Genomic DNA, 14340 nt, shown 5'->3' on the forward strand with positions numbered 1-14340 from the left:
GCCAAAGGTCAGAGGTCGTGGATCCGTCATGGCGGCGCTGTGTCGGACCCGTGCCGTGACTGCCGAGAGTCATTTTCTGAGAGTGTTTCTCTTCTCTCGATCCTGTCGAGGAGCAGGCACTGAGAGTGGCTCCGGAAGCGAGAGTTCTGATTCCACGGAGCCTAGGCCGCGCCCAGGCGGCTTCGCGAGCGCTTTGGAGCGGCTCTCGGAACTGCAACGGAAGGCGGAGCTCGGCCGGACGAGGGTGAGTCGCGAGGGTTAAGCCAGGCACTCGTTGGCGGGCGGGGCCGGGGTTGGAGGCGGAGCTCAGAGGCGGGGTTGGGGGCGGAGCTAGGGTGGAGCCCGCCGTTATGGGTGGAGCCGGGGGCAGGGCGGAGCTTGGCGTCGTGGTTGGGCCCGGCTGAGTTGGGTGAGCCCGAGGGGCCGGGGCGGGGGCGGGGCGCTTGGGACAGTGTGCGGTCGTGTCTTTCGTCGGTTTGTTGTGCTTCTGTCTGGTATCTACGTGTTGGGCCCGCGTTGTCCACACTCCTTTGCATGCATCTTCTGAATTGAGTGCTAGAAGGGAAACCAGCAGCGAAAGCTGCCGGCGGCGCGTCTAGGGCGACTCCTGGGACTCCGAGTGGGACTCAGGCTGGAAGAGGCTGGGCTCTCGGCTTCTCTTGTGCGCAGTAGCGGCAGCGTGGAGCTTAGTGTCTGGTGTTCCAGGCTCTTCAGAAATATTTCTTAATTCAGTGGATAGGTAAATGACAGAATTAGTGTCACTATGAAGTTGAGCAAGTAATTTAACCTATCAGTGCTTCACTTTTTCTGTAAATGACCTTAAAAAAAAAAATCCATCTGCCCCAGGCAATAATTCTGTAAAATACGATAGAATTATTAGATAGGTGAAATGGAAGAAATAGGGAGAAATACAAATTAGATTTTTTTGAGCTAGCAGACATGAAGTTGGCAGTATTAAACTGTATAAAAATAAATTCCCAATTTCTGTACTTAACCCCTTGGGAACCAGTCCCAAACAGGTCACAGACCGGTAGTGTCCTGGCTTACAGAAAACTGCCTGTCATCTAGCACAGTGCTTGAGTCTTAGTGGGCACTCCGTGTTTGCAAGATGCGTGAATGAAGGACTAGAACGCACAGTGCACACTTGAACTTAAGGACGGCCTGGGCAGTCTTTGAATCGAGATTTCTGTGTGACTCCTCACAGACTTTCTTGAGTTTTACACATTCATAAGTAAATGGTCTGTATCTCGTGCCTTTGTTGGTTTTCTGTGAGCTGTAGTCTCTGGGAAGTGAGCAGCTCTCATTCCTGTAACTCTTGTAATCCAGTCATTCGTGTGCCTCCTTCATGAGGATTCAGTACGGCTGTGGTGCTGTTATCCCTCTGATAGGAACTCTAACTCTGTGTAAAGCCTCAAAGGTCTGTTACTTATTTTTATTTTATATTGTACTATATTTTATTTACAGTGTTGTGTTTGTTTCAGGTGTATAGCGAAGTGATACAGTCATGTTATGTATATATATGAATTAACAAAAGCAGTTCCCATCTTTTGATGGGGTGCTCATGGTTTATAACATAAATGTCATTATTTTGAGAGGGGGATAACTTAGGTATGGCATTGGGGTTTTTTTTCTTTTTGCAGCTTGAGGCAGTTGTAAAATGACTTAATGTAGCTTTTTACAACTGTGTATTCTATAGTATTTTTTTCGTTTGGTGAAATTTTAACTGTTAATGTTTTTGGCATTGTGCTTTGTACCATTTATTAAATAAAAATTTTTTAAAAAGTGATGTTGTGAAAGGAGAATATAAATAGCACTGAAGCATTTACTGCCTGTGTTTCCTTGGAAAGTTATGTAATATCCATGTATCTTCTTTTCCTTTTTTTTAATAACAGGAAACTATGATGGGATTATTATGAGATTAAATGAATTCATTATTTAAACAGTACAGGGACCTGGTAATGAGCACTCAGTATATTTTCATTGCTGCTGCTGAAAATTGCTCTTCTCACTTAAGTATAACTTTGAATATTTTTCCTTATCATTATATATATGTAGTGTAGTGTGCTTACCCTTGTCCCTAGGTCTCCAACAAGGGATTGGTTCTAGGATCCTCTGTGATACCCAAATCCTGGATACTCAAATCCCTTATATGGTACAGTTAGCCTTCTGCAGCTTCTGTATCTGCAAATATAGGAGGCTATCTGTATACCTCACTGAAAAAATATTTGTTTGGCATTCCATGGTTTGGATGTAGCATTATTTATCTAACCAGACCTTCACTAGTGAGCTTCTGGGCTGTTTTTTTTTTTTCCCCTCCCCTTAATACAGACAGTGCTACAGTGATCATTTACATTTTTTTGCATATTTATGGGATATATAGTGCTTCCCCAGTGACTCAGTGGTAAAGAATCTGCCTGCCAGTACAGGAGAGGGCAGTTCAATTCCTGGGTGGGAAAGATCCCCTGGAGAAGGAAATGGCAACCCTCTCCATTAGTTCTGCCTGGGAAATACCCTTGTCAGAGTCTGATGGGGCTGTAGTCCTTGGGAATGCAAAAGAGTTAGACATGACTTAGCTACCAGGTGGCTCACTGGTAAAGAATCCACCTGCCAATGCAGAAGATGCCGGAGACGCCAGTTCAATCCCTGGGTTGGGAAGATCCCCTAGAGTAGAAAATGGCGACTTGCTTCAGTATTCTTGCCTAGAAAATTCCATGAACAGAGGAACCTGGAGGGCTACAGTCCATGGGGCTGCAAAGAGTCAAGACACAACTGAGCACACCCTTATCCGTATATATGGGATATATACTGACTAAAAGTGTGCACACGCAGTTTGAGTTTTGCTAGATACAGACTGCACCACACTCCCACTTATAGTGCATGACACTGCCTGTTTCCTCACCCACTTATACATGCGGGTATTATAAGTAGATTTTCTTGGTATTGGGCAGTCAAAATACAGAATTGGGAACTGGGTTGTTTATCCCTCACTTCTGATACTAGTTTGTAATTTTTATCAAAATTGCATGTTCACAGTTTTTGACTTAATATTAAGTAAATTCTATGAATTTGAACTGATAAAATGCACTTATACCAACAAAATACTATGCTTACTGTTATATATACTGGGTTCTATATAAGATTTAATTTGTAACATGGTTTCTGCTTTAAAGAAAGCTTTTGGAGCGTAGACAGTTTGTTGTTCGCTAAACAAAGCATGATATCTTTACCTTTTCTCTTCCCCCTAAAATTAGCTTCCTTGCCTACAAATTCCATAGTAAAAATCATCTCTTGTTTTAGGCTTTTATCATCTCACCAACCAGATGAAACTTATATTGAAAGTCCAGGGGCTTTGATTAAAATGTGTGTGTGTGTGTGTGCACGCTTAGTCGCTCAGTCATGTCCGACTCTTTGCGACCCATTGGACTGTAGCCCGCCAGGCTCCTTTGTCCATGGATTCTCCAGGCAAGAATACTGGAATGGGTGACCATGCCGTCCGCCGGGGGATCTTCCCAACCCAGGAATCGAGCGTGCATTTCCTGTGTCTTATGTATTGCAGCTGGATTCTTTACTCGCTGAGCCATCAGGGAAGCCTACACACACACACACACACACACACACACGCACGCATGCACGCACACACACACACACACACAAAAGGGAACACATACACACATATATATATGAATGAAAGTTAACAAACACACACATGAAAGTGAACACATATATATATATCAATGAATGAAAGTTAACCTTGTACCCATTGATTAAATTCTTATCTTTAAAGTGTAGACACATGTATGTATATGTGCACCTCAGAAATATGAAATATTCAGTAAGAACCAAGTAAGTTATCCTTAAAAGGAACTTTCCTCTGCAGGCAGGAATTTAATCAAGGGCAATTCATGTGAATTCCCTATCTTAAAATTTCAGCGATCTCAAGGAATCTCAAGTTTCAGTGACCTGAAAGTCCATTTATTAGTCCATGCTCACTTATTCATTTCTCTTTTCCTTGGTTCATTATTTAAGTTGGGCTTATTCATGTGTCTCTGTAAAGTGTTTTGTTTATTTTTTGTAGGATGGGGACCAAATCCTTTTCATTTTTGTAACCAACATAACACATGCTTACATATAGAGGACCTGGTAAATATTTGCTAAATATTACATTTTAAAAGTCAAATGCCTTTTTCCTTTTAAAAATATTTTAAAACCTTTAACCCTCTTATGGCTGTAGTAGTAGTAGTAGTTTAGTCGCCAAGTCGTGTCCAACTCTTGCAACCCCATGGACTGTAGCCCGCCAAGCTCCTCTGTCCATGGGATTCTCCAGGCAAGAATACTGGAGTGGGTTGCCATTTCCTTTAGAGAACAGAGATTTGTAGAACCTGTTAAGCCGATTGGGAGCTGTGGTGTAGTGAAAACCCCATCTTATAACCACCAGGTGGCAACAGTTGAGCAAAAAACTGGTTTTCTGCTTTATGTATGTTACTGTTTCTTAACAGTAGAGGGTGGCATGTTACTTTACAGCACCTTGAGAAAATGGTTTGCAAGAGTTTTTAAGGCCACACAGAACATTTTATTGTTTTAGGATGGTGAGTAATTATTTTAACCGATTTATGTAGAATACTGATGTTATAATACACTTTATAGTTTCATTTTAGCAATATATTAGATAGATTTTATGAAAATATTTTTAAAGCTTTTCATGAATATTTCTTATTGGTATTTTTTATTTCAAAATGTTGGAATATTCAAACTGAATATTTAAATCCTATATTTTGTCTTTTCAGAATACTGAAAAATCAAAAAATAGCTTATTTGAAGGATTGGTTTCAGTTGTCTTATTTTTAATATGATATGTCTTCTAAATTCATATACTGGCAATATCATACAGCTTTATTTACCCCTTTGTTTTCTTACTAGTTTTATATTGACAACTTAAAAAATTACACCAATGTTTTAAAAACTAATATGTAAAGGAATGATGCAAAACATTTCTGGTTTTAACCATAGTATTCCCTGATTTTTACATTATAGAATTCTAGGAGAATTATTTCCAAGTTAGTAATAAAATTCTTCTGAAATATTTGGTTTCACGGTAGAGTCTAACATTTTCAAAGCAGGTGTAGAGGAAATGACCAATTAATATAAAAACAATGAAAGAGTGTATTGAGGTAGATATAAATCTCTAAGGAAAGTAGGTTTTTATCAGCAGCTGTAATATACATATTGATATAAATAGTACTATACATTTCCTAAAAAAAAAATGAATATATTCTATATGTATTCTGTTTCTTGGTTGGTTATATGCTCTGATCATATACAATCAGACTCCTGTGATTTGCCAAGTCAGCATTAGCTTTCACTTATTATGTCTCTTTCCTAACTCTTATTTTTACTTAGAAATCTCACTTTCTTCTTTTAATATGTTTGGATTTTCCTTTATTTTGTTTTTACTTTTAAAAGTTTTATTAAGATTTTCTCTTTTGATTAATTTTTCTAATGTGATTATGATGCTTAAGTTTGTTTTTATCTGTTGGCATTAAATAACAGGAAAAAAAGAAAGCAATAGCATTTGAGTGGAGCCTGGTTTGTAGGGATTTAGGAGTAAAACTAAACAGTGATGATACCATTTGTCTTTTCCCTCTCTTTGTAAAACTTGGGGCACTCTGCTGTTGTCAGCTGGCAAACATGGAATGATAGACTCCCAGTCCAGGAGTCAGCAGCTCAAGTCCTCTGGCCTCTGACCAGGTACTCAGGTTGAGATGATCACATCCTCCCAAAGGAGATAAGTGCATACTGGAGCAGAGGATGTTTATCCCAGAGAAATGAAAACTGATGTTCATATAAAAACTTACACAGAAGTGGCCGTAGGAGCTTTATTTATTTATTATAGCCAAAAACTGGAAACAGCCCAGATGTCCTTCAACTGGTCAATGGTTAAACATACTGTGGTATATCTATCTTGTGGAATACGACTCAGCAGTAAAGAGGAACCAGTGATTGATACATACAGCAACTTGAATGGCTCTCAAGTGAGTTATGCTTTGTGAAAAAAGCCAATCCCAAAGAGTTACATACTTTGTGATTCTGTTTATATGACATTATTGAAATAATGTAATTACTGGGATGGGGAACAGATATATGGTTGCTAAGAGTTAGGATAGGGCAGAAGGGAGATAAGGAGTGGAAGGACAGCACAAGGGATTGTTATGATGGAACGTCCTGTGACTTGACTGGTGGTGTATACATGAACCTTCCCATATGATAAAAGTGTATAGAACTAAATATACACACAAATGATTACATCTGAAACTGGTGAAATTAGAATACTACTGATGGATTACATCAATGTCACTTTCCTGGTTGTAATATTATACTGTGGTTTACAAGATGTTACCATTGGGAGAACTGATAAACATTGCAGGAGCTCTCCATGTATTATTTCTTGCAATTACATGTGAATTTACAATGGTCTCAAAATAGAAAATTTACTTTAAAGAAAAGTTTCATTTCACTAGTCTGCCAGATCCAGCACTAGTCAGCCCAGTGCAGTCCATAAGCATGACCCCTTATCCACATAATTAATTATTTTTTTTGGTTAGAAACAATGCTATTTGGAATACCATGACAATGAACATGAATGGTGGTTTTGGTAGAAGCTTTGTGGGCAGGGAAGGCAAATACATATTCAGAATAAATGTCCATTCCAGTGATAAATATATCAGTACTTTCCATTTCAAATAGTCCTATGTCACCAATTTGCCACCAGGTGGCTGGCTGATGCTCCCAGGAAATGATACTGTCTTGGAAGCTTAGTATTGGTTTCTGCCATGGTAGATTGGTCATTTAGCAGTGACTATAGCCATATCGGAGAAGGCAATGGCAAGCCACTCCAGTACTCTTGCCTAGAAAATCCCATGGATGGAGGAGCCTGGTGGGCTGCAGTCCGTGGGGTCGCCTAGGGTCAGACACGACTGAGCAACTTTACTTTCACTTTTCACTTTCACACATTGGAGAAGGAAATGGCAACCCACTCCAGTGTTCTTGCCTGGAGAATCCCAGGGACAGGGGACCTTGGTGGGCTTCTGTCTATGGGGTCACACAGAGTCGGACACAACTGAAGTGACGCAGCAGCAGCAGCATAGCCAGATCAAGAGAAGACTCTACACATGGACATCACCAGATGGTCAACACCGAAATCAGATTGATTTATATTCTTTGCAGCCAAAGATGGAGAAGTTCTATACAATTAGCAAAAACAAGACCAAGAGCTGACTGTGGCTCAGATCATGAACTCCTCATTGCCAAATTCAGACTTAAATTGAAGAAAGTAGGGAAAACCACTAGACCATTCAGATATGACCTAAATCAAATCCCTTATACAGTGGAAGTGAGAAATAGATTTAAGGGACTAAATCTGTTAGAGTGCCTTATGAACTATGGACGGAGGTTTGTGACATTGTACAGGAGACAGGGACCAAGACCATCCCCATGGAAAAGAAATGCAAAAAAGCAAAATGGATGTCTGAGGAGGCCTTACAAATAGCTGTGAAAAGAAGAGAAGTGAAAAGCAAGGGAGAAAAGGAAAGATATAAGCATTTGAATGCAGCGTTCCAAAGAATAGCAAGGAGAGATAAGAAAGCTTTCCTTAGCGATCAGTGCAAGGAAATAGAGGAAAACAACAGAATAGGAAAGACAAGAGCTCTCTTCAAGAAAATTAGAGATTCCAAGGGAACATTTCATGCAAAGATGGGCTCGATAAAGGACAGAAATGGTATGGACCTAACAGAAGCAGAAGATATTAAGAAGAGGTGGCAAGAATACACAGAAGAACTGTACAAAAAAGATCTTCATGACCAAGATAATCATGATGGCGTGATCACTCACCTAGAGCCAGACATCTTGGAATGTGAAGTCAAGTGGGCCTTAGAAAGCATCACTACGAACAAAGCTAGTGGAGGTGATGGAATTCCGGTTGAGCTATTTCAAATAAAGATGATGCTGTGAAAGTGCTGCACTCAATATGCTAGCAAATTTGGAAAACTCAGCAGTGGCCACAGGACTGGAAAAGGTCAGTCTTCATTCCAATCCCAAAGAAAGGCAATGCCAAAGAATGCTCAAACTACCGCACAGTTGCACTCATTTCACACGCTAGAAAAGTCATGCTCAAAATTCTCCAAGCCAGGCTTCAGCAATATGTGAACCGTGAACTCCCAGATGTTCAAGCAGGTTTTAGAAAAGGCAGAGGCACCAGAGATCAAATTGCCAACATCCGCTGGATCGTGGAGAAAGCAAGAGAGTTCCAGAAAAACATCTATTTCTGCTTCATTGACTATGCCAAAGCCTTTGACTGTGTGGATCACCATAAACTGTGGAAAATTCTGAAAGAGATGGGAATACCAGACCACCTGACCTGCCTCTTGAGAAACCTGTATGCAGGTCAGGAAGCAACAGTCAGAACTGGACATGGAACAACAGACTGGTTCCAAATAGGAAAAGGAGTGCGTCAAGGCTGTATATTGTCACCTTGCTTATTTAACTTATATGCAAAGTACATCATGAGGAACGCTGGGCTGGAAGAAGCACAAGCTGGAATCAAGATTGCTGGGAGAAATATCAATAACCTCAGATATGCAGATGACACCACCCTTATGGCAGAAAGTGAAGAGGAACTGAAAAGCCTCTTGATCAAAGTGAAAGAGGAGAGTGAAAAGGTTGGCTTGAAGCTCAACATTGAGAAAACAAAGATCATAGCATCTGGTCCCATCACTTCATGGGAAATAGATGGGGAAACAGTGGAAACAGTGTCAGACTTTATTTTTTTGGGCTCCAAAATCACTGTGGATGCTGATTGGAGCCATGAAATTAAAAGACGCTTACTCCTTGGAAGGAAAGTTATGACCAAACTAGATAGTATATTAAAAAGCAAAGACATTACTTTGCCAACCAAGGTCCATCTAGTCAAGGCTATGGTTTTTCCCGTGGTCATGTATGGATGTGAGAGTTGGCCTGTGAAGAAAGCTGATCGCCGAAGAATTGATGCTTTTGAACTGTGGTGTTGGAGAAGACTCTTGAGGGTCCCTTGGACTGCAAGGAGATCCAACCAGTCCATTCTAAAGGAGATCAATCCTGGGTGTTCATTGGAAGGACTTATGCTAAAGCTGAAACTGCAATACTTTGGCCACCTCATGCAACGAGCTGACTCACTGGAAAAGAGTCTGATGCTGGGAATGATTGGGGGCGGGAGGAGAAGGGGATGACAGAGAATGAGATGGCTGGATGGCATCCCTGACTCGATGGACATGAGTTTGAGTGAACTCCGGGAGTTGGTGATGGACAGGGAGGCCTGGTGTGCTGTGATTCATGGGGTTGCAAAGAGTCGGACACGACTGAGCGACTGAACTGAACTGAACTGATAGCCAGATAACTACTCACAGGGTGAGTGAAAGTCAGTATTCCTGAATCTATGCATAAGTTCCATATTACAGAAATTCGGGGGCCTAGCAGCTGGTAAAATTTTTAATTGGCCAGTGGTCTGGGCCATGTTGAGATACTCTTCCTACACCCAAGACAGAAGCACATCTCTGCTATCTATCATGGCAACTTTGTTCTTGAACCCACTGGGGAGTTGGGCAAGAGTGTCAGGGAGAGAGGTTGACTAACTCCACATGACTAGCTGTCTTGTCCCTTGATCATTAAGATTCTTCTCTGCTGAAAAAAGTATTCACGTGTGACTCATTTATTTTCTCACTCGGCCTGTTTTAGAGAGGTCTGTCTTCCTATCTCTTTCGCAGACCTTCTTGTCACATATTTCCCAATCCTGTTTCTGCTAAATCTCTGACCATCCAGCACAATCATTAATCACTTGACACAAATCATTTTTGGTCCTCACTTTAGGCCATCTGTCTTTGCAGAGAGATAATCATTCAAGTGCCCTGCTCAGAGCCCTCTACTGCTGTCGTTCAGGGCTACTCCAGCTCTGCATACGCTACTCATAGAGACTTCTCAGAATACTCACTGTCCATCTCTGTACTGCAAGTATCATGTCTGCCAGGTTATAAAACTCAAGTAGTGAAAGAGCTTGCCTGATGACCTGCACCTTTTGCAGAGTCTTATCTTGTTCTGGGCTCCACTGAAAACTGGCAGCTTTTTGGTTTACTTGTTAAAAGAATTGAAGAAGCATGTCCATATGAAGTATTTGTTGCCTGCAAAAATCAAAGAGACCCCTTAAGCATTGAGCTTCTTCATGGTAAGAAAGGATATCTCAACATGGCCCAGACCTCTGGCCCCCTGGGAATTTCAACCAAGGCCCAGCATTTTTGTGAGATTCATTTCCCACCCTCTGGCATAGAGGTGTCTTACCATGTGTTGAGAGTAGTTGCAATTTTCTGCTTCCAGGTCAAGTCAGCGTGTGTAATGGAGTAGCATACTGTCCTGTGGAATGGAGTGGCCTTCAGAGTCTGTATAAACTAGACTGGTATAGAGCTAGAGAGTTAATGCAACCTGGAGGTATATCATCTTTACTAACAGGTCTAGAAAAAAAGCATTTGTTAGATAATTATTGCATGCCAGGTGCTGAGGGATATTTTAATTTACTCCAGCCATGAAATCACATCTGGAACAACAGCTGAAATTGGAGTTACCCCTTGATTAAGTTTATGACAATAAATTGTCCTGGAAGACCTGTCTGTTTTCTGCAGGGCCTCGTAGGCAAGTTGAATGCGCATGTGGTAGGAGTCCCCACCCTGAATCTTCCAGGTCCTTGACAGAGGTGCTGACTGCTGCAGTGCACTCGGAAGGTGGTATTTTGCCTTTGACTGACTTCTTTAGTAGGCAGCGAAAGTTCTCACTTAGCCATTCCTACCCTAATAGCCTTCACTCCACAGATCAAGGAAGCAGTGTGGAGATCCTGCCAGTGGCTGACTATACATGTTCCAATTGTGTATTCTAGAGAGAATAACCATAGAGTAGGTTCATGAGATAGATCTGAGCTAAGACTCCATTTATCACGCAATCTCCATAAGCCCTTGTTCTGACTGGCACTGAATTTGTTCTTGAAGAGTTAGTGTTAGTTCAGATTATCTCTGAAAAGTCTGCTAATTTCTCCTCCCTCACTTCTGGTAAATAGCCACAGACCCCTTTGGGAAAGTTGGAAGGAAGGTTGGTGGTCCAGATTTCGGGTAACAGCATTCTTCCTCAAAGGGACACGGCCTCCTCTTCATTTGAAAAGCTTGATGTCTGGAAATTGGTTCAAGGGAATTGGTTGAGGGGCCATGAGTTTCATTTGTGGTAATTCAAATCAGACTTTTGTTCTCTCGAATTAGAGTTTTCCCATCTATTTTATTTCTCAGGACTCCATAACCAACCAGGCAGTACCAGAGAACTCTACAGGTTGTCAGGCTCTGCAGCAACCATGCCCATCATGTTGTTAGCTAAGAAGTGCTGACCTGGCTCCTGCCACTGAAGGATCTCATTATTTCCCCTTGAGTTCAGGGAGCTCTTGTTGGCAGCAGTTCTCACCGTCAGTCCTGGCTACAGAGAACAGCTACCACGCGGCTCTCAGAAATGCTGGTACTCCCTTCCTGAAGGTGTTTCTCTTAGTCTTGGTAAAGTGCATACCTTATAGATCCTCCTGGGGCCATAATAAGAGGTGGGGAACAGATCATAAATATTAAATCCATCCTAACGGTGTATTCTCTTCTAGCCTTTGAATACCTTTCTCAATGGTATACTAAGGAAGCTCTGGTATTTCAACTTCATCTAGTGTTGTCTGTCATTGGGTCCAGGTTTCATTCAGTCCACCAAGCAAGCTATTAAAAGCCTCTCCCAGCCACTTAAGCTAATATGTTGTATCTGAATCTCTGCCTATGCATGAGTGCTAAGTTGCTTCAGTTGTGTCCGACTCTTCACAGCCCCTTAAACTGTGGCCTATCAGGTTCCTCTGTCCATGGGGTTCTGTAGGCAAGAATACTGGCGTGGGTTGCCATGCCTTCCTCCAGGGGATCTTTCCAACCCAGGGATTGAACCTGGGTCTCCTGCATTGCAGGCAGATTCTTTTTCCATCTGAGCCACCTGGGAAGCCCCAGTGATAATGACTGGGTCTATAATGAATTGATTATTTTTTTTTAAGCTACATTTTAGGGAGTGATGGTCCTACCAGAGGCATATTTTGAGAGCTTTCCATGTGGCTATATATTTATTTAATCCTCATTACAGCCCGTGAAATAGGTATTAACCCCCTTTTATATGTGAGTAAACAGTAGTGCAGAGAGTTTAAGTCCGTTGCCCCAACCACAGAGCAGGTAAGTGGTACCGTCAGGACCTGAGCCACATAGTCCGACCTCAGAGCCTTCAGGATCCTGTGCTCCTACTCCAGGCCTTACCTGGCTCATACCTTGCCAGACAGCTGTCATTTTGATTCTTTTCTTTCCTGATGGACTGAGTTACCTATTGCTGCATAATCAGCCCTCCAGACTTATTTCTCTAGACCATTTATTTAATTATTGTGTTTTTTAGAGAAGAGAAAAAATATATTGTCTTTATTTTGCCAGGGCAATAAACACCTTATTTCTAGGTGTGGTGAACTTGGCCTTTTTGTCAAATGTTCTGTGCTGGATAGAGAATTGCCTTCCCTGACTATATTCTTTTAATTATTCCACTTGTTTTTAGCCTCGCTTCTCATTCCAGCTTTCTATAATTCCTGGCATGATGGAGTCCTGTGCCTTTGTGGTATTCTTCAGAATAGATTGACTTATTTTCATAGCTTCCTTCTGTGTATTTTTAGCTGCAGTTTCCTTCACTAGTAATCACCCTTCTGCATGCTTTTGGTCCACTAGAAAGTTGTTTAAATTTCTTGCATACTTTTTGTCTCCATTCTGTTCTCTTTAATATTGGCAGTTTGCAATTTTTTTGTTCATTCTTTTATCATCATTGGGCTTCCCTAGGAGCTCAGCTGGTAAAGAATCTGCCTGCAATGCAGGAGACCCTGGTTCAGTTCCTGGGTCCAGAAGATCTGCTAGAGAAGGGATAGGCTACCCACTCCATTATTCTTGGGCTTCCCTGGGGGCTCAGCAGGTGAACAATGTGCCTGCAATGCAGGAGACTCGGGTTTCATCCCTGGGTTGGGGAGATCCCCTGGAGAAGAGCCCATGGACTATAGTCCTTGGGGTTGCAAAGAGTCAGAAACAACTGAGCGACTTTCACTTTCTTTCTTTACCATCACGAATGGGATTTCAGAGGGAGGGAGAGAGAAATGTTAAGTATCCACTGTGCCATCTTGAACCACTGCTCCATTCATTTTACTAACAGAACTTTGTTATGAGCATAGCATTTATTGGTTAGGGTTGAAGAAACTGAAGTTGTTGCAGCACGGTTAATAGAAGGAAGTCATTTTTAAATTACCTGTTAGAGAAGACACATGTAAAGATGTTTTTCTTGTTAACTAATATGAAGTAAAGCATATATACCGTTTCATTATTTTTGTTACTGTTTGTGTTAAAAGAGGGAGCTGGGAAGGATTTGCCTTCCTTTTTCAATGGTTTATTACTTTGTAAAATCATTTTTATATTGTAGAATATTTAAGAATTCCTACTACTAAACTTGATAGGTATCCAACCTTTTCATTAACAAGTGAGAAGACAGATCCAGAGAGGTTAAGTGACAGTCAAGATTTTTAGCTATTTAGTGGCTGATATGGAACCCAGATTTCCTGAATATTTGTTATTCTGCTGTACTGTTTGCTTCCTTTTAAGTTTTTTAGTCATGTTTCTACTTTCCATCTTTTGAAGCAACTTGTATTTAAAATCACTTTTCAGCCTGTCACGTGGTTGGAGTAGCAGATATGATATTCATGTGTGAATTGAGGTGCCTGCACTCACTGTCTTGTGCTTCCTCTGATTCCAAGCTCTATATTAAATATCTTCATATGCATGATAGTTTTATACATATTAATTAATGCATACACTTTCTAGGCTTCCCAGGTGGCTCAATGGTAAAGAATTTCCCTGCCATTGTAAGAGACACAGGAAATGAGGTTGAGAAGATCCCCTGGAGAAGAAAATGGCAACCCACTCCAGTATTCTTGCCTGGAAAATTCCATGGACAGAGGAGCCTGGTGGGCTACAGTCTTTTGGGTCACAAAGAATTGGACATGGCTGAATGACCACTCATCAATGCACATATGCTTTCTATATTAAAAATTTTAAAGTAATATCCCCACCCGCAAAAATAGATGAAGAAAAAGAAAGAAGTGGTTTGCCATTTCCTTTTCCAGGGGATCTTCCCTACCCAGGGATTGAACCTGTGCCTCCTGCAGTGGCAGGCGAATTCTCTACTAATGAGCCC

The 14340-nt window shown here is 41.4% G+C and overlaps 1 protein-coding gene across 1 annotated transcript in view; it reads left to right on the plus strand.

The window, feature by feature from the left end:
• Positions 1–14340, plus strand: part of MRPS28 (mitochondrial ribosomal protein S28) — a 100667-nt gene continuing 86327 nt past the window's right edge. The window contains exon 1 of the mRNA XM_055432469.2: positions 1–244. Coding sequence (XP_055288444.2) covers positions 29–244 — 216 coding nt within the window. The 5' untranslated portion in view covers positions 1–28. The remainder of the gene's footprint in view (positions 245–14340) is intronic.

This window comes from Moschus berezovskii, chromosome 16, assembly GCF_049115385.1.
Source record: "Moschus berezovskii isolate FMDL1 chromosome 16, NW_MosBer_1.0, whole genome shotgun sequence".
NCBI classification, from domain to species: domain Eukaryota; kingdom Metazoa; phylum Chordata; class Mammalia; order Artiodactyla; family Moschidae; genus Moschus; species Moschus berezovskii.